Source organism: Vombatus ursinus, unplaced genomic scaffold, assembly GCF_900497805.2.
Source record: "Vombatus ursinus unplaced genomic scaffold, bare-nosed wombat genome assembly UNPS02014959.1, whole genome shotgun sequence".
Classification (NCBI taxonomy): domain Eukaryota; kingdom Metazoa; phylum Chordata; class Mammalia; order Diprotodontia; family Vombatidae; genus Vombatus; species Vombatus ursinus.
This window is the reverse complement of record NW_020954737.1, coordinates 9,253,109-9,275,751: the sequence shown is the minus strand read 5'-3', so window position 1 is coordinate 9,275,751 and position 22,643 is coordinate 9,253,109. Positions and strand designations below refer to the sequence as shown.

The 22,643-nt window shown below is 41.5% G+C and overlaps 1 protein-coding gene and 1 pseudogene across 1 annotated transcript; both read right to left on the bottom strand.

Annotated features, from left to right (window-relative positions):
- The window catches only part of LOC114030386, an 87,405-nt pseudogene that overhangs the window by 5,734 nt on the left and 59,028 nt on the right, over window positions 1-22,643 (bottom strand).
- Window positions 16,883-18,146, bottom strand: NDUFB11 (NADH:ubiquinone oxidoreductase subunit B11). The gene is made up of 3 exons (XM_027845187.1): window positions 17,893-18,146; window positions 17,306-17,436; window positions 16,883-17,053 (listed from the first exon to the last, which is right to left on the bottom strand). Exons 1-3 carry the CDS (start codon window positions 18,106-18,108, stop codon window positions 16,927-16,929), a joined length of 474 nt encoding a protein of 157 aa, XP_027700988.1. The 5' UTR covers window positions 18,109-18,146; the 3' UTR covers window positions 16,883-16,926.

Sequence of the window (22,643 nt, the reverse complement as noted above, 5' to 3'; positions counted from 1 at the left end):
CTCGTGAAGGCCAGGCCAGCACTGTCACAGCTCCAGAAGTCCCCAATGTGTGTGCTGTTGCAGGACCGGCCTAGCCCAGTCAGAAGCAGCACAGCAATCTGCTGGCCACAGGCTGAGGAAATTCTCAGCTACAGCAATCCTTGAAGATGATCTATTCAGTCTCACAAAGGATAAAATCTATGATGGTACAGGGAGTACTTATATACATTTTTTAAAAAGCTGGGCCTTTGATTTCATGCTTACAATGTGGATCAGCAACTCATCTGTTAATGTACAGTTACTATGAGAGTTGCCTTGGGCACAGGGATTAAGTGACTTTCTCATGGGTTACACAGTTACTTATAATGAACAAATGACACCTAAATTTAACATACTAAACATACTTTAATAAGCAAAATATTATGCACAAAATATTTTGTGTTCCAAATGGTGACTTTAGATCTGTGAAGGGCTGACTTTTCTAAAAGTTCTAAAAGCAAATTTTTCAATCTTTCCAAAAATTTCTTTATTTTGGGAAAAAGTTTCTAATGCTTTAAAACTTCTAAAAATCTCACCTCTCTACTGCTAACAATGATTCAATTCATAGCTTCATCTCTGTATACACAGGACAGTTTTTTAAAATAAAAGTTAATAATCTCCATAATTATTTCCAGTCAGATCAAAACATCCAACCCTATGGCTATATACTGCATGGTATTTAAAATCAGAAAATCCCCTCCATTAATATAGGTGGAGGCTCTGATATCTAAGGCACAAGTTGAGAGACAGTAGCTAAGCACCTCCCTTTTCTGAGTCTTAATTTCTCTATCTGTAAAATGAGGATAACAATGTGCTACCTTCCTCATAGGGTTGTTTTGGAAAAAAGCACTATGTAAGCCTTAAAGTTACTTTTATTTATTTATTTATTTTTGTCTAGGCAAATGGGGTTAAGTGACTTGCCCAGCATCATACAGCTAGTAAGTGTTATGTGTCTGAAGCCAGATTTGAACTAAGGTCCTCCTGAATTGAGGGCCGGTGCTCTATCCACTGCGCCACCTAGCTGCCCCAATAAAGTTACTTTTATTTATATACACACAGATATAGTATATAGATAGATAGATATGTAAGTACAGGTATACATACATAGGTGTGTAAATATGTGTATACACATACACAGGAACACACACATATATACACATATATCACAATGATTTTAAAGTTCTCATAATTTCTGACACCCAATTTTTTAAATGACATGGATATATTCAAAAGCTTTAGATCCATACTCACAGTTCTTTCTCCAGTTGCTGCTGAATTAATTTGGCAGATTTTGCCATTGTGAGATCTAGAAAGATGAAGATGTTATCATTGGTTTAAACCAGGAATGATATTAGTAATAAGCCCTCCTACACAGAGGTACTTTCATGTTTGACCAGTCTTTTACAAGTTTTTTCTTTTAAAAAAGGATAACCTTTATCTTCTTCCCTTCTCCACAACAGAGCAACTCTATCTGCATCCACAAGTTGTTTGAAATCAAATTACCATGCTAGACAAGAGAGGTACAATTTTAAATTTAAAGCGAAAATAATTTAGCAACTCGGAAACACCTTATTAAAATAAAAATGATCTATAGGCATTTTCCTATGTCAGTCCTTAAAAGAGGCTATTAGGACCACTGAGGCAGAGCAAGATCACAAAATGAGACAGTCATGGAGCTAAAATCAGGGCTCAAAATACCTGAATTTACACTTGGTTATTCATAGTTGCTATCTCTTTTGATATCATATTAAATGCTCCTCCCCATCACTAAGTTTAATAGGCATTTGCATTACTCAGGATACACTGTCAAAAATGTATGAAATGTCAAAGAACGAGAAGCCAAAATGGTACTGTATCTGCAGAAGTGCTGAGATAATCTTACCAACGTGACGATTACCTTGCTTATTGCAGGCTATCAATAAGGATGGCGCATTCTTCAATACCATGCTGTCAATAAGGACCTGATACAGAAATTCAGCTACATCTTTCACCTCTCGCTGGAATGTTGCACTATCCACCACAAACACAATTGCTCTGAATAAAATGAGAAAAAAAAACAAAACAGAGTGAATTGTCACAATGAACTATGAGTTCTGAACTAGATCCCATATGATGTCTTCCAGGCCTATATTCCAGGCATGAACCAGTAAAACACGGGAACGCTGTAGGTGGACAAATCAGAATCAGGCTCAGGACTTCCATCAGTGCATCTGCAGGTTCTAATCCCCAAACATCCTTTTTAGTCACCGAGACTCCTGGAATCCACAGGTAAATTCGAAAGCACTGTGTGAGAGCTTCCCTAGGAAGTTTTCTCTACCCAACTCAACTCTTACAGATGATTTCATACCCTCTTTCATCTAAAGAATAATTTCATGAGTGTTAAACATCCAAAAGAATGCCCCCAGAATAAAAGTCATTAATATCATCCCCCCCTTTTTTAAAATAAAAAACAATTAAGCAAGAGATTGAAATAAGATAAGCAATATCTTAAAAGGCTAAAGTCCAGTCAAAAGTCAAGATGAAAAGCCAGACACCAATACTCTTCACTTCACCTTGGCCTTCTCATCACTAAGTCCTGAATTTCTTAAGGAAAATTCACTAAATAGCAGCTGAGGGTTTCCCCCCCCTACTCCCCTCCCAACCCTCCAGGTGCTAGAAGCTGAAAGAATACAAAATATATAATATTGGCCTAGGCCCTCATGGGATATGGATAAGAAACAAGATGATGAAGGTGGATGACCTTCTCTCAAGGGGTAGAAACCAAATGCAATGGCTTTTTCAGAGTCACACCTTCATTGCTTGGCTTCATGATACTGTACATTCTGCTGGTTGACTTTCTATTTCACTGGCAAACATTTCTCATGATCTTCAATGGCTTCTCTTCCTAATGTTCCCAAGACAAGCTTTCCCCAATGCTCAGTCCTCAGACCTATTCTCTTCTATCCTGATACTATTTTGCTCAGAGCTCTCATTTTCTCATATCAATGATCATCTTTGTGCAAATAACACCAATTATCTCGATCTCAACCCTCAATGCTCATGCCCAAACACCAGTCGTACTCAAATATCCCACTAATCCTTCAAATTCAACATATCTAAAACTAAACTCTAATGCGCACTTGAGAATAGCCTTTTTGACACGTTCTCCTGCAGAACACATAAGCTCATGGCTAATGTGTGAGTTTCCCTTGAATGTGTATATTTGTTCTAAGACTTTTGTTTTTCTTCTTTTGAGGGAGAAGATGTAGAAAGGAGAGAAAATAAATTCTTTTTAATTGAATTTTTTTTTTACAGATTTTTTTAAAAAGTATACAAGAGTTCAAGCTTTTGATTAATAGAAGAATGGGCAGAACCTATGGGTCTCTTAGATTTCTGTTAATAGCACCAATATTCTCCAAGTCATCCAAGTTCAAAAACTCAATCATCTTTCAGTCCTCCCCCTGCTTCCCTTCAGTGTCCTATCAATTCTTCCTTCACAACTCAACTGACACTCACCCTTTCTTTTCTAGTTACACTATCATTCTTGTTCAGGCCTGTATTACCCTTTCCCTGGACTATTACATTGGCTTCCTAACTAGTCTTTCTGCCTTCATTCTCAGTCCCTTTTCCCCCAGGTTTGTCCTGCACAACCACAAGATTCAGCTTTCCAAAGTACCCCTTGGATCAAGTTTCTTCTTCTGCTCACATTACCACTGCCTACCACACGGTGATGAAATCACAGATTTAGAGCTGGAAAGAACCCAGAGAACAGGCTAACTTCTTCTTTTTATAGATGAGAAAATGGAGGTGCAGAGAAGTGAGTGACCTGCCCAAGGTCACACAGGTAGTAAGTAGCAGAGCTGGGATTCCAAGTCAGGTCCTCTGACTCCAAGTCTGGTTTTCTTTCCTTGGCATCATGTGTGATGTGCCACATGAGGGATAGTTTCTCCTTTTGGTAACTTTCAGTTTATAAGGAGAGTTAAGACACATTCAACAGATATAGAAATAAGGTAGGAACCCTATAAATGGCACAGGAAATAGATGTTCTTGGAGTTCAGAGAAGGGAGAAATCATTTCTGGTTGGGATAATCAGGAAAAGCTTTGTGGAAGAGGCGGCATTTTTTGAAAAATCAAAAAAACAAACAAACAAACAAAAAACTTAAAAGGAATGACAGAAACATCAAATCAAGAACCAACATCTGATCATTCTAAGTTATGGCTAACACCAATTTCAGCCATTCTCAATAAGCAGAGGATAAACTCTAACTAATTCACTTAAATCAATTCAACCAACATTTTCATTAAAGCACCTGCTCTGTGCAAGGTGCTGTGCCAGGATGCAGAGCCAGAAAGACAAGAATTTATCGGTGCTTTGCATCACAAAGTTTATACTCCACTGTGTGAATAGAACACGGGCATGAGTAAATCAATAGAAGGTAACTGAGTAGGAGAAAACACTAAGAAGCTGCAGGGAGAGCAGACACAGGCACACTGGAGGCTTCCTGGAGCAGGCGGTGCCTAAGCTGGGCGCTGACTGAGATTCTGAAGGGCTTCTGGTGATGAGCAGGGTGGGGAGCTGGACTGAAAAGGCTGTGGCGAGCTTTCCACTTTAGGCTGACGAGTTTGTATTTTACTTTGGAAACTATGAGGAGCCCCTAAACGTTTTGAGACAAGGAAGCGGAATGGTTACACTGATGGACAGGTTTTAGGAAGATGGTTTTGGCAGTTACGCAGAGGATCAATGGGAGATGGGAAAGCCTGGAAGCAGGGAGACCAGTTAGGAGGCTACTACAATGCCCTCCATGAAAAATGATGAGAGCCTGAAGTACAGTGAGGGGTGTAAGGAGGCTTAGAGATCTTCTGAAGGTAGAAGTGACAAAACGTGGAGAAAGGGGAGTGCCAATAATGAAGCTCTGGGCTTCTAACACAGGACAGCTGGGAGGATGGCAATAACTTCAAGAGAAATAGCAAAGTCTGGAGGAAGAGCAGGTTGGGGGCGGGGGGAGGAACATTATCAGTTCTGTTCTGCCAGAAAGACAAATACCTGGATTAGATTTGGGAGGACATCTCCCATACAAACTCTGTACCTCCTGGAGTCGGTGCATAAATTCTAAACACACTAACCTACGTATAACATCTGTCTGCAGCATTCCCTCTGTGAAACTCCTGAAGCTTTTAATATCTGCATAATGGAGCTTTCCATAAGGTGCTAAAGCAGCGCAGGCTCTAAAAAGCCCCGTAAAAAGGCAGGGCAAAAACAATGATGATGACTGCTGAAGAGCAGGAAGAGATGAGTGAACAAGAAGGTAAGGGTGAAGATGTTCCTGATGTGGTAAAAGACAAGGATCTGGAGAAAAGTCATTCCATTTTTTCAGTATTATGTCATCTTGAAAACAGGTCTAGAAACAAAGTAGAAGATGTGGTCTGCACAGATGAAGTCATACTGAGCAGAGAAAAAAATTATGGAAGAAAAACAGAATGGTGAGTGGGTCTCTTCACTGGAGAGAATAGAAGAATCAGAAACAGAGATGGCTATGTAAGAATTTCTCTTCTGAAAAAACAACCCAGGAAAGAAAATTGAGACTGAAAATTATGAAGAGTGGTGTTACTACGCTGGTGGAAAAAATCAGATTGCCCCAAAGAGGGCATCTAAATAGCCAGATTCACAGGCGAATCCAGGAACTAAAACTATTCTCTTCTAGGGATGAAATGGGGGCCTTTCTGAAATGAAATCTTTTTTATCAAAAATAAATCTCATCACTTCTGAAATCTGGAAAACTATTTTGTGGAACTGAGGACAGGTATATTGTGGCTTTAGCAAGCTTCCCTCATTGATGTGATTTGTGCTTGACTTGATGTTTCCTGAGCATGAGAATCACTCAGTTTTCGTATCATTTCACCCACAATAAGATGTGTCGTGAATGAATTAAATCCAGAGAGCTTGGTCATGGTATGCCTATTTTCCAACTCTAACTGCCATGTGACTTGTAAAATAAAACTGGCTTTGTTTAAACAAGAACACCAAACAGGAAAATAGTTTTTAACTGTGATCGTCTTCCTCACAAAACAATACTTTTTTAAAAGTACTGAATTTTTAAATATCACCCAATAGCCATCCCCTTACTCCTTGCCACAGATTCCCCTTGAAATATACTTGAGTAAAATAAGCACACTAGCCATATCTGACAACACAGACCTCATTCTGGTCATATGAACCAACACTCCTCTGGGGCATGTTTCATTTTCAGTCCTCTGAAGTCAAGACTGGTCACCGCATCCATCAGATTATTGGCATTTTTTTTTTTTGCTTTTTGGTGAGGCAATCGAGGTTAAGTGACTTGCCCAGGGTCACACAGCTAGTAAGTGCCAAGTGTCTGAGGCCGGATTTGAACTCAGGTCCTCCTGACTCCAAGGCTGGAGCTCTAACCACTGGACCACCTAGCTGTCCCAGATTACTGGTATCTTTCAATGTTATTTGCCTTCACTACACAGTGTTTCAAGAGGCAGTAACAATAAAACAGATATCTGGATATTTTCACAAAGGAGGAAAAAAAAAATCTAATTACTTCCCCCATTAGAGTGCGAGCTCCTTGAGGGCAGGGACTGTCTTTTGGTTCTTTTTGTATCCCTAGCACTTAGCACAGTGCCTGGCATATAGTAAGTGCTATAAAAATGTTTATTGACTAACTGACTTCAATTTATAATTTCAGTTCTTGATTTTTGCCATGGTTAGGAGTTTTCAAAGGCTTTTAAACTGAAGAAAAAGAATTTAAGAATAGAATTTTTAAAGGGTCATTAATATTAGAACACATTACTCAAATTATGAAACTCTTTTAAGGTATCAGTCTTTTTTAAATTTAATTTAACTAACAAAAATCTATTTTCTCTCCTTCTGTCTGCTCTCCTGCCTCCTCTCCATTAAAAAAAAGAAAAAAAACAAACTCTTATAATAAATATGCATGATCAAGCAAAACAAATCCCCACATTGGCCCTGTACAAAATTCTGCCTCATTCTGCACCCTGAATCCTTCATCTCCATCAGGAAGGTGGTAGCATAGTTCAACATCAGGCCTCTGAAATCACGGTTGGTCATTGCATTGATGAGAGTTGTAAAGTCTTTCCAAGTTTGTCTCTACAATGTTGTACTGTACAAACAGTTCTGCTTCTGTTCACTTCACTCTGCATTAGTTTATACAAGTCTTCTTAGGTTTCTCATTTCACATGGAATAATAGTATTCCATTACATTAATATACTAGCCATTTCCCCAACAGATGAGTATTCCCTTAGTTTCCAGTTCCTGGCCACTACAATAAGAGCTATTATATTTTTGTATGTATGAGTCCTTTTCCTCTTTATCTCTCTGAGCCAGAGTTAAAGCATTAGTATTGAATGATTTAGCTGTATGATAATTTATAGACAGTATTGGATTTGAAGAGCTCCTGAGACCTTTCTCAGTTCTTAGGTTCTACTTCGAGAGTTTTTTTTTTTTTTTAAGTATGGGCTTCATTGAGATATTTTCATAGAATGAATGTAACATTTAAATAACAAATACTAAATACAGCACCATCAGAGAAGCATACAGTGAAAATCACATAAGTAGTGTCACTTTATGTACTTTCTACAGAAGTATCAATATTATGTCTCTATTACTTACCTGGCTGAAGCCTTAAACCGCTCTAGGAATTGAAGCCTCAAGCTCTCATGACCAGGCAGATCAATCAAAGTCAAACTATTGCCCTAGGAATTAACAACAATAACATAAAATTAATGTCTCAACAAAAACATCATTATGGAAATTCCAAGTTCAGAAAAGAGTAAATTTATTTACTAAAAAGCAAGTCAGGATAGGATATCAATATGCTATTTTAAAAACAACTTATTTTCACAAATTAGCATAGTTATTTTAAGTACTTAAATTATAATATATGGGGAAAAGGCTAAAAAAAAATGTGTGGAATCAATCTAAGTACTGTAGTAGGGCCTGCAGATAATTTTTTTTTTTTATTTTTAGGCAATTGGGGTTAAGTGACTTGCCCAGGGTTACACATCTAGTTAGTGTAAAGTGTTTGGTCTGAAGCTGTATTTGAACTCAGGTCCTCCTGACTTCAGGGCCAGTACTCTATCCACTGCACCACCTAGCTGCCCCATAGCAGATAATTTTAAAAGGCCATGTTGTTCTCTCCTCAAGAAGTTTACAATCTAGTTGAGGAGAGACAAGAAGAAATACATCACGCAATAGAAAATAATCAAATACTAATTGTTTGATGTAACTGCTGAAGGAGTTCAGAAAAGAGAGAGATCGGTGAGGACTAAGTCAAGAAAGGCTTTACAGGGATCTTGAGATGGCTCTGGGAAGATGAAAAGGATCTGGATTGGGGGTGGGGGGGACAGTTATAGATGGTGGGAAGGAAGTCAGGGAATGGCATTCCACTTGAGAAAACCAGTCTACATTGCAATACTCACAAAGATTAACAAAAGAGGGGGGAAAAACAGTTGATTTTCAGACCTAAGCTACAAAGACATGGAAAAAAAAATTCAAGCAACTAACAAAATCAATCATTAAATAATATTCCACTGCATGTCCTGAACAGCATAGGTCCCATTATTTTGTATATCAATTCGGAATTGTCAGAGAAAAGTGACTAAACAGTCCATCTCTTTTCCAGGAGTGCACTCATTACTACGCATTCACAGAGGAAGTTAAAGAAAGAAACAAAGGTCTAATATAGACCAAAATACTCTAGCAGCACTTTCTGCAACAGCAAAGAACTGGGGAAAAAAAAAATCAGACTGGGTGCCCATCAACTGAGGATTGACTGAAAAATGATGGTATATGAATACAATGGAGTATTATCCTGTGATAAGAATATAAGGAATCAGTAAAACATGGAAAGATTATTATGAATTGATGCACAGCAAAAGCAGAAAAATAACATACACAATAACTACAACAGTGCAAATGAAAAGATCATGATCAAGAAGTCCTAGAAACTGGAAAATCAATGAATGTCAGAGAAGACAAACAGATGGATTAGTAGGGCAGAATGCTACATACAATGAAAAGAAGTGGTCACTGGACAGGATACTTTTGCTTAATTGCTTTTCAGTGTCACAAATAAGGGTTTGATCTGAAAAGGAGAAAGGTCCCCCACCCCTAGAAATGAGTGTGATATAAAGACAAAAGGCATGAATAAAGCGTTCTTGTATTTCCAAATGAAGCATGGCTTCTAAAATGGAAGGATAGCTTTTGAATAAGTAAAATTGGTTCCTGTGGGTCAGTGTGGGAAGCTAACCACTATTTAAAATAGTTTTTAATGGGAAAATGCATTCTAAGTTATAAACAACTGACTCATAATTGAAAGCCATTTGTAAATTGAAGACTTCTAGTACACTCGTGCAAATAATAACTTGGGTATTCCAGATTCTGATGAATTCTTACCCTGTCATTGTTGACTCGGTACACAGCAGAGCTATCAGTAATAGATGTCTGGGTATTTCTGTAAAGGCCTGTTAAAAGCTGTAAAACAAGGAGATAAGATTAAATTAATTCTCAGGCTTACTAAGCATGAAATTCTTTTGGCCCTCCAAGATGCAAAGCCCAACAAATTTACTAACACAAAAATAAAGTATCAGAATTATTCTTCTTTTCAAATCGTCAGTCCTGCTAGGGGTCACTCAGAAGATGATATTCTTGATTTCCATACCTCCGAAACAACTTGACACAAAACTTTCAGTTCACATTAGAAACAAAATTACATTTCAAAAAAAAAATAGCATTAATGATTCAAATTTATTGTTTTTTCACAAATGCTATTTTTAGTGATTTTTATTTTCAAAAGGAAAGGAAAAGAGACAAAAAGGAAAGATTTTACCTTAATTCTGTAAGATTAAATATGAAGTAGCTCATTTCAAAAGAAATCCAACCGTTCTAGTATGCCAAGAAGAACAGCCATCATGAGAACAGCCTTACCAACTTTCACCGAAAAGTTTGCCATCCTTGCAGCTTTTAACAATATTACTACAATATTTCTGCTCCTTCTGCTTCTTTATCTGTCCCGGCATCTTCAATAATTGGGTGAAAGGAGCAAAGGGGAAGTGCTAAGCACATTTTCTAAAGTCCAGTAAGTCCAATACCATTCAATCAATTGTGGTAACCACATGAAAACTGAAGTGGTCAAAAGCTTACATGCATTCCAAGATCCCCTTTTCCTACCTAAGAGGAAAGGAAATATCTCCAGATTTATCAGAATTAATTTACAAAATTCCAGAAAGCAATCAATGGCTCAGAGGAATATTGCACATCTCTCACATTTGTCCCAAAACTTTATTACATGACAGTAAAAACGTTTACCCTGACAAAAAGGAGCGTCTTCCCTGAGTCACAAAGCCCCACCAGAAGTACAGCCCTTCGACTGCTCTTTCTGCTCCGAATGAGTTTCCAGCATACTGTGAAAGTGAAGAGAAAACAGTTAAGATAATAGAACCACACAATTTCAGGGACAGAGAATACCTTAGAGATCACCTAGTCCAAATGTCTCATTTTACAAAAAACAAAGCCAGGACTAGAACAAGTCTTCTCACTCCTTATTTTTCTATATTCACTATACTAGGCAGCTCAGTGGGGCCCTGGAGTCAGAAAAGCCTGAGTCTGAATCCTGCTTCAGACATTCGTAAGCTGTGTGACCCTGTACCTCAGTTTCCTCATCTGTAAAACAGGGATAAAAACAGTACCTACCACATAGGATGGTTGTGAGGATCAAATGAATCAACATCTGTAACATCTAAAGAGTCTACCCCTGCCTCAAGTTCATCCCCACTTCAATGTATCCTCTATATGGTTGTCAAAGTAATTTTGCTAAAAGAGTAATGTCAGACTATATCACTCAAAAAACTCCAATAGCTCCCTATTACCTATAAGTTCCTCTGTTTAGCATTCAAATCTCTTCACACCCTGGCGTATTCCTATCTTTTCAGTCTTTTAATACATTACTCCTCTCTACAGGCTCCCTACAAGCAGGGGGAGGAGAAGGGGCTAGATTGTCTTCAGGAAACTACAAGGGCCCCTTTAGTGCCACCACATTTCTTGCAGCAACAAAAGTCACTATTTAAAAATCTGTACTACTAATATTGTACTATTTTGCCCTATCTACAACAGGTCACCATACAGAACAGTGTCTTAAGAACTGATAAAAGAATATCAGATCGAGAGCAATGGAGAGCTCCGCACGACGAAGGTGTGAGCAAGAGGGCAGAGAAGAGGCACATGTTGGGGTGTGCACAGGAGAGCAACGGAGAAGAACAGGTCGACTGTGAACAGGAGGACAATGGTTAAGTTGGGTAGGAGTGTGAACAGGAAGGCAATGGAAGGGCAGATGTTGGGGTGTGAACTGGGAGGCAATGGAAGGGCACTGGCAGGTGTGAGCAAGCTTCAACATGTACCAAAGGAGGATCTTCAAAGAACAGGAGGCAAGGATGTCAGCACGGAAATATTATGCGCTGTCATGTAGCAAATGGAGGTGGCTAGGAAACACCTGGGGAAGAGCCCATTGGCACCCCCTTCGTGTCGGGGAGGGTGCGAAAGCCCCCAGACTGTTGGACAGAGCTCCAACTACCTGGCCAGGAGTGGCACTAGAGGGACTGAGATCTGCTTGGGTTGGGGCGGGGGGGGGGGGGGGACACCTATCCTGATAGGTGGGATCAGGGATATCCACACCCACCTCCCTGCCCGAGGGGGGATGTGGCAGGGGACAGTGAAGGATAGGAAAGGCAGGGTACTAGGCTAGCTGACCCCTTATCTTGGGGTGGAAGGTGTATAGGAGCCAGAAAAGTGGGGGGTTCCTGGGTTGCTCAGGAAACGACAAACGAGGGGAATGTACCACGTGGACGCGGGGCCCACCAAGAGAGGAATTCGGGGGCTCCCAATACCACGCGGCCCCACCACACTCCCCAGCTCGCACCCGGGACCCCGCAACAATCCAAACGGCTCCCCCGGCCGCGGTGGCCGCCCCTCACCCAGCGTCAGCAGGACGACGAGCAGCGCCACCAGCACGGAAAGCATCGCCGGGTCCCTTCGCTGCAGCTCCTGGCGCAGAGAGTCCAGATACGGTTGGAAGGTACCACCTCCGACCCCCATCTGCTCAGCTTCCGCCGAGACCATCATTGAGCAGTGCCGCCGCGACAGAAAGACGTGGCCTTCCAAGCTCTATGCAGTCGTAGGGGAGCGGAGCATCATGGGAATCGTAGTCTTCCGGGCCTCCTTCCCCAAGCCGGTAGTGGACCAGTGTATTTCCTAAAAGGAGCCTTCTGGGAGTTGTAGTTTTTTAAATCTCTCCCCCTTCCCCATATAGGACTTTGGCCACAAGCTTTATGTTAAAATCCATGAGATGTCCAGAATAGAAAACTGAGTTCTGGCCGTGCTGCCAAATTCTGAAGTTTTAGGAAAATGGTTCCCAAATATCGTACCATAGTTAAGGTCCTCCCAAGTAACAATTCTGCACACCCCATAAAAATTTAAATCTTAAATTCCAGAGCTTTCTCTGACCCTCTTACAAAATGCAGTGTCTCTAGGTCTCTACCTTGCCAATTTTGAGCCCTTACACGAATATAAGATAATTAGTATTTCTAAAAGCTCATGTTAAATACCTACCTGTGGGTAGCCATGGTTTGAGTTCCTACAATATGAAAAATAAGGTCTCTTGTCCATGAGACTATCATACATTTCTAAGCTGAAAGAGACCGTAGAAGTGAGTTAAAATATGTAAAGCACTTTGCAAATCTTAAAGCTCTATATAAATGGTAGTGATGAGGAAGAAGATGATGATGATGTTGGCTGTGGTGATGATGATGACTCATTTTATATGTGAAGAAACTAAGATCCAAAGATTAAGTGATGTTTTTGTTGTTCAGTCATTTTTCAGTTGTGCCCAACTCTTCCTGACTTCATTTGGGGTTTTCTTGGCAAAGATATTGGAGTGGTTTGCCATTTCCTTCTCTAGCTCATTTTACAGATGAAGAAACTGAGGCAAACAGAGTTAAGTGCCTTGCCCAGGGTCACACAGCTAGTAAATGTCTGAGGCTAGATTTAAACTCAGGAAGACGACTCCTGACTCCAGATCCGATGTTCTGTCTAGCTGCCCTTTAAGTGACTTAAGGTCACCCAAATTGTGATGTCACCCAAATAGAAAAGCTCTTTATACTGTCCCCATTTAAGGTTGGTAAAAATAAGACAAAAAGGTATAACGACATACAAATAAAGAGATGTTAAATATCTAAAACAAAACAAAATATCCATTTTTATAGCTATGAGACTCAGTCACTTATGTATTGTTAGGGAGATACTTTTAAAATTTGGACTTGCCTTACATTACAACATTCTAGCTTCCAATTACAAGGAGACACTGGAGTGGTTAGGCAAACCCAGTTTTTGGAAAGACAACGGGTTCATCAATATCAAGTCCACCCTTGTGATTAACTGGAGGGAATAGTCTTAGCAGTTTCAAAACTGTCATTCACAATGGAGAGGAAGAGATCAGCAAGTTATAAAGGAAAGGGGACATGTAGCTATAGATCCATAGCAACTACCATATTTCTTTTTTAAAAAGCATGCATGTTCTCAAGGTTTGGGGTTTTTTTTCCTATTTTTGTACTGAAGGCATATTGTCCCAATAACCACCAGAACCCTGCCCTCCTCAGGACACCACCCATCTGGATTTTATCCATATGCTACTATGGAAAATATTACAATAGAATGCTTGCGCACAGATTCTGTTGCTACTCCTCCGAAAATCAGAGGGCCCTCTGCCCCATGTCTTCCAGGTCCTTCCACAGTCCCAAAAGTCAACTCTAAAACTGCTCACATGCTAACTTTCTTCTTGATCCCTTTTCAGGTCATTCCAACCCTATTAAACCCATTTAATTTTCTTTTTCTTCCTTTTCTTCTACACTTTGAGTTTCTAGCATTATTTTAAACATAGCTTCACAAATTATTTTCTCTGATGTAGTATCTTCCTTTTTCTTCTACACTTTTCATCTCGTCTTCCTTTTCATCTACACTTTGAGTTTCTAGCATTATTTTAAACATAGCTTCACAAATTATTTTCTCTGATGTAGTATCAGAAAGCCACGAGGAACAATGAATGCCCTGGAAAATTTCTAACCCTAAGAAAAGATTTAGGAGGAATAAAAACTTATATCCTCTTGGCCCTGGAAAGAAAAATCAGTCAGGTTAAGTAATGATTAATGAAGATGAAATTGTACCAAGGAGAGGTACTCATGTATATCTAAGGTATTTATATTTTTGAAATTATCCTTTTATTGTATTTCCACCATCCTCTGCCCTAGCCAGTCTTTTCTGGTTTTGTCCAGCCGGATTTAATTAGCATGAGAAACAATTTTCTAGGTGAGGAAATAGTTTTGTAACTTGCAGTCTTTGAGAGCTGCCCTAGAGCACTGAGAGGCTAAGTAGTTCACTTAACCCAATGGCATATGGACAAACTGGCAAGAGGTAGACTTGAACTGATTCTACTGTTTACAGGATTTTACTGAGCCAATCTCTAACCTGAGAATGATGAAATAGCAGTCCAGAGGCAAAGTGCCAGTAATGAAGAGCGTTTAATTAATTAGTTTCATTATAAGGAACAGATTTGCAAATAAGGAATTCTGATCAGAATTCCACCTTGCTAAAGTGAAGACAGAGGCACAAATGGGAAGGGAGGGGAAAAGGTAGATTACAATGTTTTCCCAGGCTTGAGCTGTGACAATACAACTGTGGAGACCTGTGCAAGTCCTTGGGAGTCATTACTTGGTGGGTCACAGGACCAGAGTTCTGTAAAGGGAACAGGTTCTACATTCTTTGATTCCCTTCACTTCAGGTACGCAGGCAGAAGGATGCCAGCGATTGTAAGCCTCATCAAAGGTTTCATTTATCATTTCAAGCTGCATTGTAAGTCTGATTCACGAGAGGCAATTCTGAAAAATCTGTTAGTATATTCATCACACACATATTGATTATTATAAAAATCCTAATTTCCTTCACACTATGCTATATGTCTCTTATTTAGATGACTCATACTATTGAGAAAATATCTGAAAAGTAGCATTTGGCTGGATCATGTACTATATTTCATCTTTTAGCTATCGTTACCTGTGGACAATATAATCGTGGGTATCTTTGCTTGTAGAGATAACTTAATTTTCTTAACTATGTAGTCATACCAACCTTGCCATAGGACACCTTTGATGTCTCTCCCATCCCTTGCCATCCCATCAGTATGATATCTACTTAAACTTGGAACTTTTGACAAAAATGGACGCTTCTAAGCCAGACTTCAAATAGAAGACATGCTGACTAAGTTTCTATTACACTTCTCAAGTAATCTTACGCTATAATTCAAGATAACCTGTTGAGGATGTTGCAGGAGTTGGATTGCTTAGATAAACTTCGATGTCCCTTCTAACTCTGATTCTGTGAATCAAGGAATTTCATCAAAGACTACATCCCTGAGCTTAATAAATTTAGCTTTCTCTACAGTATCTACCATAACAAAATTTGAGGATGGGGGAACATTGCTTTCTGAAGCTTTGTGATTTTCCCATTATCTCTTGCTGCTATCAGAAGACACAAGGGTGTCTTTCCTCTCTGAATTCCATTCCTCCGTTGCTGCAGTTATTTCCAGGGAGGATGAGAGGATCATAGAGGACACGAAATGGATCTTGAAGATCAATGGCAGAGCAGCCCTAGGACTCAGGAGTCAAATCCTACTTCTTCCACATACTAGCTACGTGACCTTGGGCAAGTCTCTTAACTTCTAGATGCCCCTCTCTGATCAATGAAATGATGATGAATGCTATTCATTTCCTCACAGTGGCGGACTAAATGTGCACAAAGAGACACATTTTTGGACATGACCACCATGGGAATTTATTTTATTTGACCACCACATATTTGTTACAAGGGTCTTTCTTTTTCTTTTCCGTGGGTTGGAGAAGGTGGGAGAAATAAAAACAATAATACTTGATAATTGAAAAAACTATAACATTTAATTTAAGGCAATAAGTTGTAGGGAAGGTGCCGGTGTGTATAAGTAGAAGCGCCTCACCGGTAGCTTCCTACATGCTCAACGAAATCATAGGTCTAGTTAAAAAATAAAGATATGAAAAAAATAAACCTCACATCTCAGAAACAGAAGTGACTTCAGAAACCATCTAGCCGGTCTCCTAATTTTAGAGATGAGAAAAGAGGCCTCTACAAGATTAAGTGACTTGCTCAAGGTCACACAGGTAACAGGCAGCAAATGGAGAAAATGACTTCAGTGTCCTTGACTCCAAGTCTGGGACTCTTTCCCACACTGCTTCCTCCCAAATGGGTCTGTAAAATTCCCTCACACAAATCCCCCCACCTAACCACCCATTACCAAATAAATGAAGACATACTTTATCGCAGATAGTGAGATTTGGGGAAAATGGGATGTGTATTTGCAAACTGAAGAACGTCAAGAGTTGGTCAAGATTTTAGTTTTTGTTATAGTGGGAAAAGTTAAGAACAGATGTTAGGATTATTATAGTTCCCACTGTACCACCATCTAATTGTATGGCCTGGAGCAAGTTACATATCTTGTTAAGTGAGGATCTCAGTTCTAGGGCTGGGGCTTCAGAGGCTATCTGCTCCAAAGTCCTCATTCTAAAGGTGAGGAAACTTTAAAGCCCTGTGAGGTTAAATTAAGTGGACCAGGTGACTTGCCAAGGTCAGCCATAGTCTTTTTCTCTGAGGTAAAAATAGGAAAACAACACAGGGACCGAGGCAATTAAGAGACAAAGGCAGAGAAAGGCACAGAGATGCTCCTATCCCTTTTCAACATTCAATACACACACAACACACAAAAAAGGTACCAACAGAATCAGAATCGCTTTATTCACAGCCAGGGTTTGCTCTAGTCCTCATCATCAGGCAAAATAATCTTGCTGGGGTCAAAATAGTTGGAAGTCATAAGAGGAAGGCCCTGGGCCTCCCTAAGCTTCACCTGTCGCTCTGCCTCCCTCCGGGCCCATTCCTTCATCCTGTGGAAGAGGACAAAGAGAGGAGAGAAAGAGTGAGGACCAACAGAAGTCATCGCTTGCACTAGCACCAGCCTGCAAAGGTAGAATGCAGACCAAGTCAGCTTTTTTATCTTTAACTATGTCAGAGACAGAGAGGGGCATGCTAGGGCTCCAGAAATCATAACTAATGGAGAAGGGGCCATGAACTGGAAGCTAGGGCTGACTCCCCCAATCCCCTCCTCCTTTGCCCAAGCAGCAGGTAACCATACTCACTTGTAGTCAGGGAGATAGGCCACAAAGGTAGAGCCTAGGACAATGGCAATCGAGACGCCAAAGAAGAACACGACTCTCATGTTCCAGAGGTCTATGAAGGGGTCTTCATCAAAGCCATGGGAGTCTGGGTTCTGCGTTGGGAGGAGGATTGAGAGTTAGAAGGCACATTCGCTTCTCTTAGGATCACGCTGTCACAACTGACACAGTGCATATTTTTTTAACCATAAGGCAAAGAAAATAGGAACAGGATGAAAATTTTTATTTGAAAGCAAAATTGCATCTGCTTGTAATTATATAGATTTAAAAATACATTTGCACAGATAGAAGTGATAGTATATGGTAATAAAATCACAAAAATTGTTTTTAAAATTCTTGCATCAATTGACACGACTGGTTCTTGTAATTTTAAGAAATTAGGACCCAGGGAGGAGGGACGTCAGGGGCTAAACAGACTGGAGGGCTGCGGCCACGGGTAAAGGCCTATGTGGAGGGGTGGTGGAAAGTGGGGCTAAGACTGGGCTGGAGCGCCCAGGCCGCCTTAGTCCCGCCCCCTCGGCCTCTTCCGGCTCCCGGCCCCGCCCCCTCACCTTCTCATAGAGGTTGATATCTTCTTTATCTGGGTCTTCTTGCCAGTCGACCTCCGGGGCTCGGGGCCGTTTCTCCACCGCCGGCGGGGCGACTACGGCTCCGGTCGTGCTGGAGCTCCAGCGGAGAGAAGCGGCGGCCGGCACCCTCCGTGCCGCTCCGAGCAACCGCCGAGAGCAAATCCCCAACAACCCCGCTGTTGCCATTGCGGCCGCCATGGGTCCGAAGCTGCTGGGTCGGGAGGGGGAGGGACGTCGGACAGGCACAGCCTACTGCGCAGACGCAGGACCCTGCAGCGACCGCTCTACCGGAACCCCCTGTCCCCGCCCACTTCAGGCTCACGTGACCGAGGGTTTTATGGACTTGGGCCGCAGGCACGTGGCCGGAAGGTGGGGCCTAGGAGAATCTACTGTTTCTACAATCTTTGCGAGAGGCCTGTGCCCTTGTTGGGCCAGGACATCTTCCCAGAGCCTCCGAGAGCCCCCTCCCTCCCCTCGGAGCTGTGATGGTGGTGCATGGGTTCCTGGAGTTTCCTTGTCCCGGCGGTCCTGGGCCCTGACACCTCCCAGCTGGTTGGAGATGGCACAGGGGACTCCCCATCGTCGGGGGAGTCTGATTAGCACCAGTTTCATTCATTGCAAGCACACCCTGATCAGCCCCCGAGCAGCAGAATGGTGTAGCTGACCCCACCAAGATGCATTAATGAGCGACTACTGTGTGCCAGCCAGACAACAAGAATGAGGTGATCCTTGCCGTACACACGTACACACACACACACACACACACATTTTTTGTTGTTCAGTCCTTTCAGTCATGTCTGATTTTTGTGACCCTGGTTTTCTTGCCATTTCCTTCTTCCACTTATTTTATGGATAAGGAAACTGAGGCAAACAGGGTTAAGTGACATGCCTAGGGGCACACAGCTAGTGTCTGAGGCAGGATTTGAACGGGGATGATGAGTCTTGTGGTTCTCCAGGCCCAGTGCTTTTGATGGGATATGGAGCCAAGCTGAGACCTTTGCCCCTTACCCCAAAAAGAATGAGTCCCATTTGTCTAAGAGATTCTCCTTGAATTCCCCCACTTGATCAAGGAGGTCTCCGGGGTTCCCCTGAGGCTATAGTCCCATCAACTGGCCTTTTGTTATTGCCTACACCCAGTTTCCCAATTCTGTTACCCTTAACCTAGCCTAGCCCTCCATTGTCTTACTTCCCAATGGCCCCTGGCTACTTTCCACTCTTGACCCTATCTACACCCCATTCTCCACCTCCCAGTCATTCCCATCCTAGATCCCTCCCACAGTCTTTCTATATATAAGGTCCATTTTGTCTCCATTAAGGTGCTCAGATTTTTACAATCTAGCCAATAGCTCGCAGGTGCTCAGATTCCTTAAGAGTCTGGCTAATATTGCAGATCTTTAATAAACATTGTCTTTGACTGAAAGAAGGCTTGGATTGAATTCTTTCGGACAGGACCCACATATTGTGATTTTGGGGTTCCAGCACCCCTGAACCTCTAGACCTCATCAGGTGTATCTCTTCCAAGAATCTCTGGCGCCCTTTGCTCCTTAAAAGCGCACAGAGTTACCTCAGCATTCTCTCCACCAAAAAAGATGTGGTTCCCACAGTAAGTCCAACAGCATGCGGAATGTCCCAGGTTTAGTTGGAAGCCCATATGATGTGGTTTGGGGTTGCTGCAAACCCCAAAATGTCAGGGTACAGGGCAGCATCTGCCTGGAATGAATTCACAAACTCAAACTGTCTTCCAGTCAAGTGGCAAAATTTCTTGTAAGCCAATAAAGTGGGCGAGGTTGTTAGGGAACCTGCAAAACTAATGAAGATGAGGCTGATGCTTATATACAAAAACGACAATGAAAGGATCTGTGTGGGGTTAAGGAGTGGTAAGTAGTCTGGGGTGGGCCAGGTGCCTTGTGTGGAGGCACCAGTGATCTGGGCTGCTGAAAAGTATGGGAAAATTCAGGGACTGGGTTGCTTCCAGAGTTATGGTCTTTTCCTTTTAGGTGTCCGGGTCCCATCACTCCATCACATATATAGTAATTTTGTGGAGAAAGGTACGTGTAGTGCTGTACCAAATTATTATCATTAGTTTTCCTTGAAAACTGAGAAAAATAAGGAAAGTGTTGTAAAGAGCACAGGTTGTTTAAAATCCTTCTTGATTGGAAAGGAACTCTAATGGGCTTTGACTTAAATCTAGCAAGTTACTCTTTTCAAGAAAGAAAGAAAATATTTACCCAGGATTCTCTAGGCAAATGAGTCCAAAGGAGCTAAAGCTAGCTAGGTTGGATTGAGGAAAGAATCTGCCATCTCCTCTCCTTTTGAAAAGCCACTCCTCTAGAGGGGAAGAAGTTGATTAGTTTGTTGTTGTCCTTTGTTCTCAAAGAGGACCAAAATGACATCACTATGTTCTAGTCAAGTTACGATTTGTTCAACTGTGGCTGATCAGACCAATATGAGTTCATCGTTTCTTTCGAGCTTTTTCAGTTCTGCTTTGCTCATAGCAGACAGCACTTCTGTGATGTGGGCACGCCATGCCAGTGTCTCCCATGTCACACAATCAATTCCAGAATTCTAAGAGAGACTTTGAGAGTGTCCTTGTATCGCTTTTTCTGACCATTATGTGAATGCTTGCCTTGTGTGAGCTCTCCATAAAATAGTGTTTTTGGCAAGTGTACATTTTGCATTTGAACAACGTGGCCAGCAAGTCGGAGTTGTGCTTTCTGAAGCAGAGTTTGAATGCTTGGCAGTTTATTTCAAGAAAGGACCTCAGTGTCTGGTATCTTATCCTGCCAGGTGATCTTCAGAGTCTTCCTAAGATAATTCAAATGGAAGCAATTCAGTTTCCTGGCATGGCGCTGGTAGACTGTCCAGGTTTCACAGGCATTCAACAATGAGGTCAGCACTGATGGGGTCTAGAGGTTAGGGGTCCTGGAATCCCAAAATCACGACATGCAGTCCTGCCTGAAAGAGTTCGACCCAAGCCTTCTTGCAGCCAAAAACAAGGTTTATTGAAGATTCACCATATTAGCCAGACTCATAAATCTGAGCAACTATGGGCCATTGGCTAGATTGTGAAAATCTGAGCAGTGGCTAGATTCTAAGAATCAGAGCATCTTAATGGAGACAAGATGGACCTTATTTACAGAAGGATTGTGGGAGGGATCTAGGAGTGGCCAAGTAGTCCATGAGGTAATAGAATTACCAAGGGTGGGAAGTGGCCTGGGGCCATAGGGAGGCAGGACTATGCAGGGGAGATTGGGTGTAGCCACAGTGAAAGGCCAGTTGAAGGGATTATAGCCTCAGGTGAATCCCAGAGATTTGGCCATGTGGGAAAGTCCAGGGTTTTTCCTTTCTGGGGCCCAGATCCCAACCCCATCATTCCCCCCTCAAACAAATGGGACCCAAATTCTTTTGGAGTAAGGGGAGAAGGTCTTGCCGTCTAAAACTGCTTCCTGCTGGCAAGGGGCGTAGAGCTGTCCCTGCCTCGAAAGGGTCCCAAAAAGAGGTTGACTGGAACAGTACACAGGCTACATCCAGGGAATGATGTGGGGACATTGGCTGGTACGCGCTGTTTGCTGCCAACTGTAGGTGAATGGCCCATAGTCTGGAAGACATAAATCTGACAGAAAAAACTGTAGAGCCCAGATATAAAGCAGGGATTAGATTTAGGGCCCAACTTTGAGAGGATAAAACATCCTTAGCTCTGTTTGGATTCAGATAATTCAGTTTTCCAACCATGCAGTATCAAATCCACCTCATACCAGACTCAGGAATAGCCAGGAGGATCCCATCTTAGACTGAGGCTAAAATTGTTCTCTCAGCTTTTCCCAATGCTGACTTCCCACCAGGATTATCTTCTCTGAGTAGCTTGTGGCATTTCTCTCTGATGGTGGATTATTGATTATCGATGGATAATCAATCAGACAACTCAAAATAAAATCCTATGAGCTTTTATCTTAAACAGCAAGTTTTACTAATCATAGTTTAGGAAAAACTTTCCAGGATTTACTTCTCAAATTTAAATTTATCCTAATGTAAAAAGCCAATCATTAGAGATTTCTATACACTTGCAAATTCTCAGCAAGCCATACATAACCCAAACAAGCTTTTTGGCTAGTTTGCACATTAAAACAATAACCGACAATAGCTAACTTATTTTAGCGGTAACCAAATTATGAAAAATTGCTTGACATAACTGATACAGAAAGTTCACCAACTTGAAACTTGAAACAAACCCATTACCAATCAGGTGACTTCAGTTTTGTTAAATGCACTTCCAAATTACTTTACACAGAGAATCAACATCTCATCTTTACAGTTAAAACTACAAATTTAAAAGAGCATGCTTACCCAGGTTCAGAGGCCAGCTTCATTACCTTGAGCAGGATGTGCTGAACCTGGGTGATGCTTCCAGGCAAAGGTTGCCCTAGGGCCCAAGGCCATTGCTAGTGGGGCCCATGCTGTAGCTGCTGCCCCTCCCTCCTCCTTCCTTTCCCAGGTCGGGGAGGGCAAAATCAAAGGTGTTTCAAAACTTCCTAATGATCAATCACAAAATTTCCAGAATCTGCCAAGATATTTTTAGGTGTTCTAACTTTCCCTGTAACCTCCATGAAGGAGGATTCAGAGGTGCAGAGGGAAGGGAGTAAGTAAGCCTCAGGGAACCAAAAAGCAACTGCAGTTTTCCCCAAATTAACAGATACACTTCCAGATAGGGTGTCCATCCTTGTCCTCTATGCTGC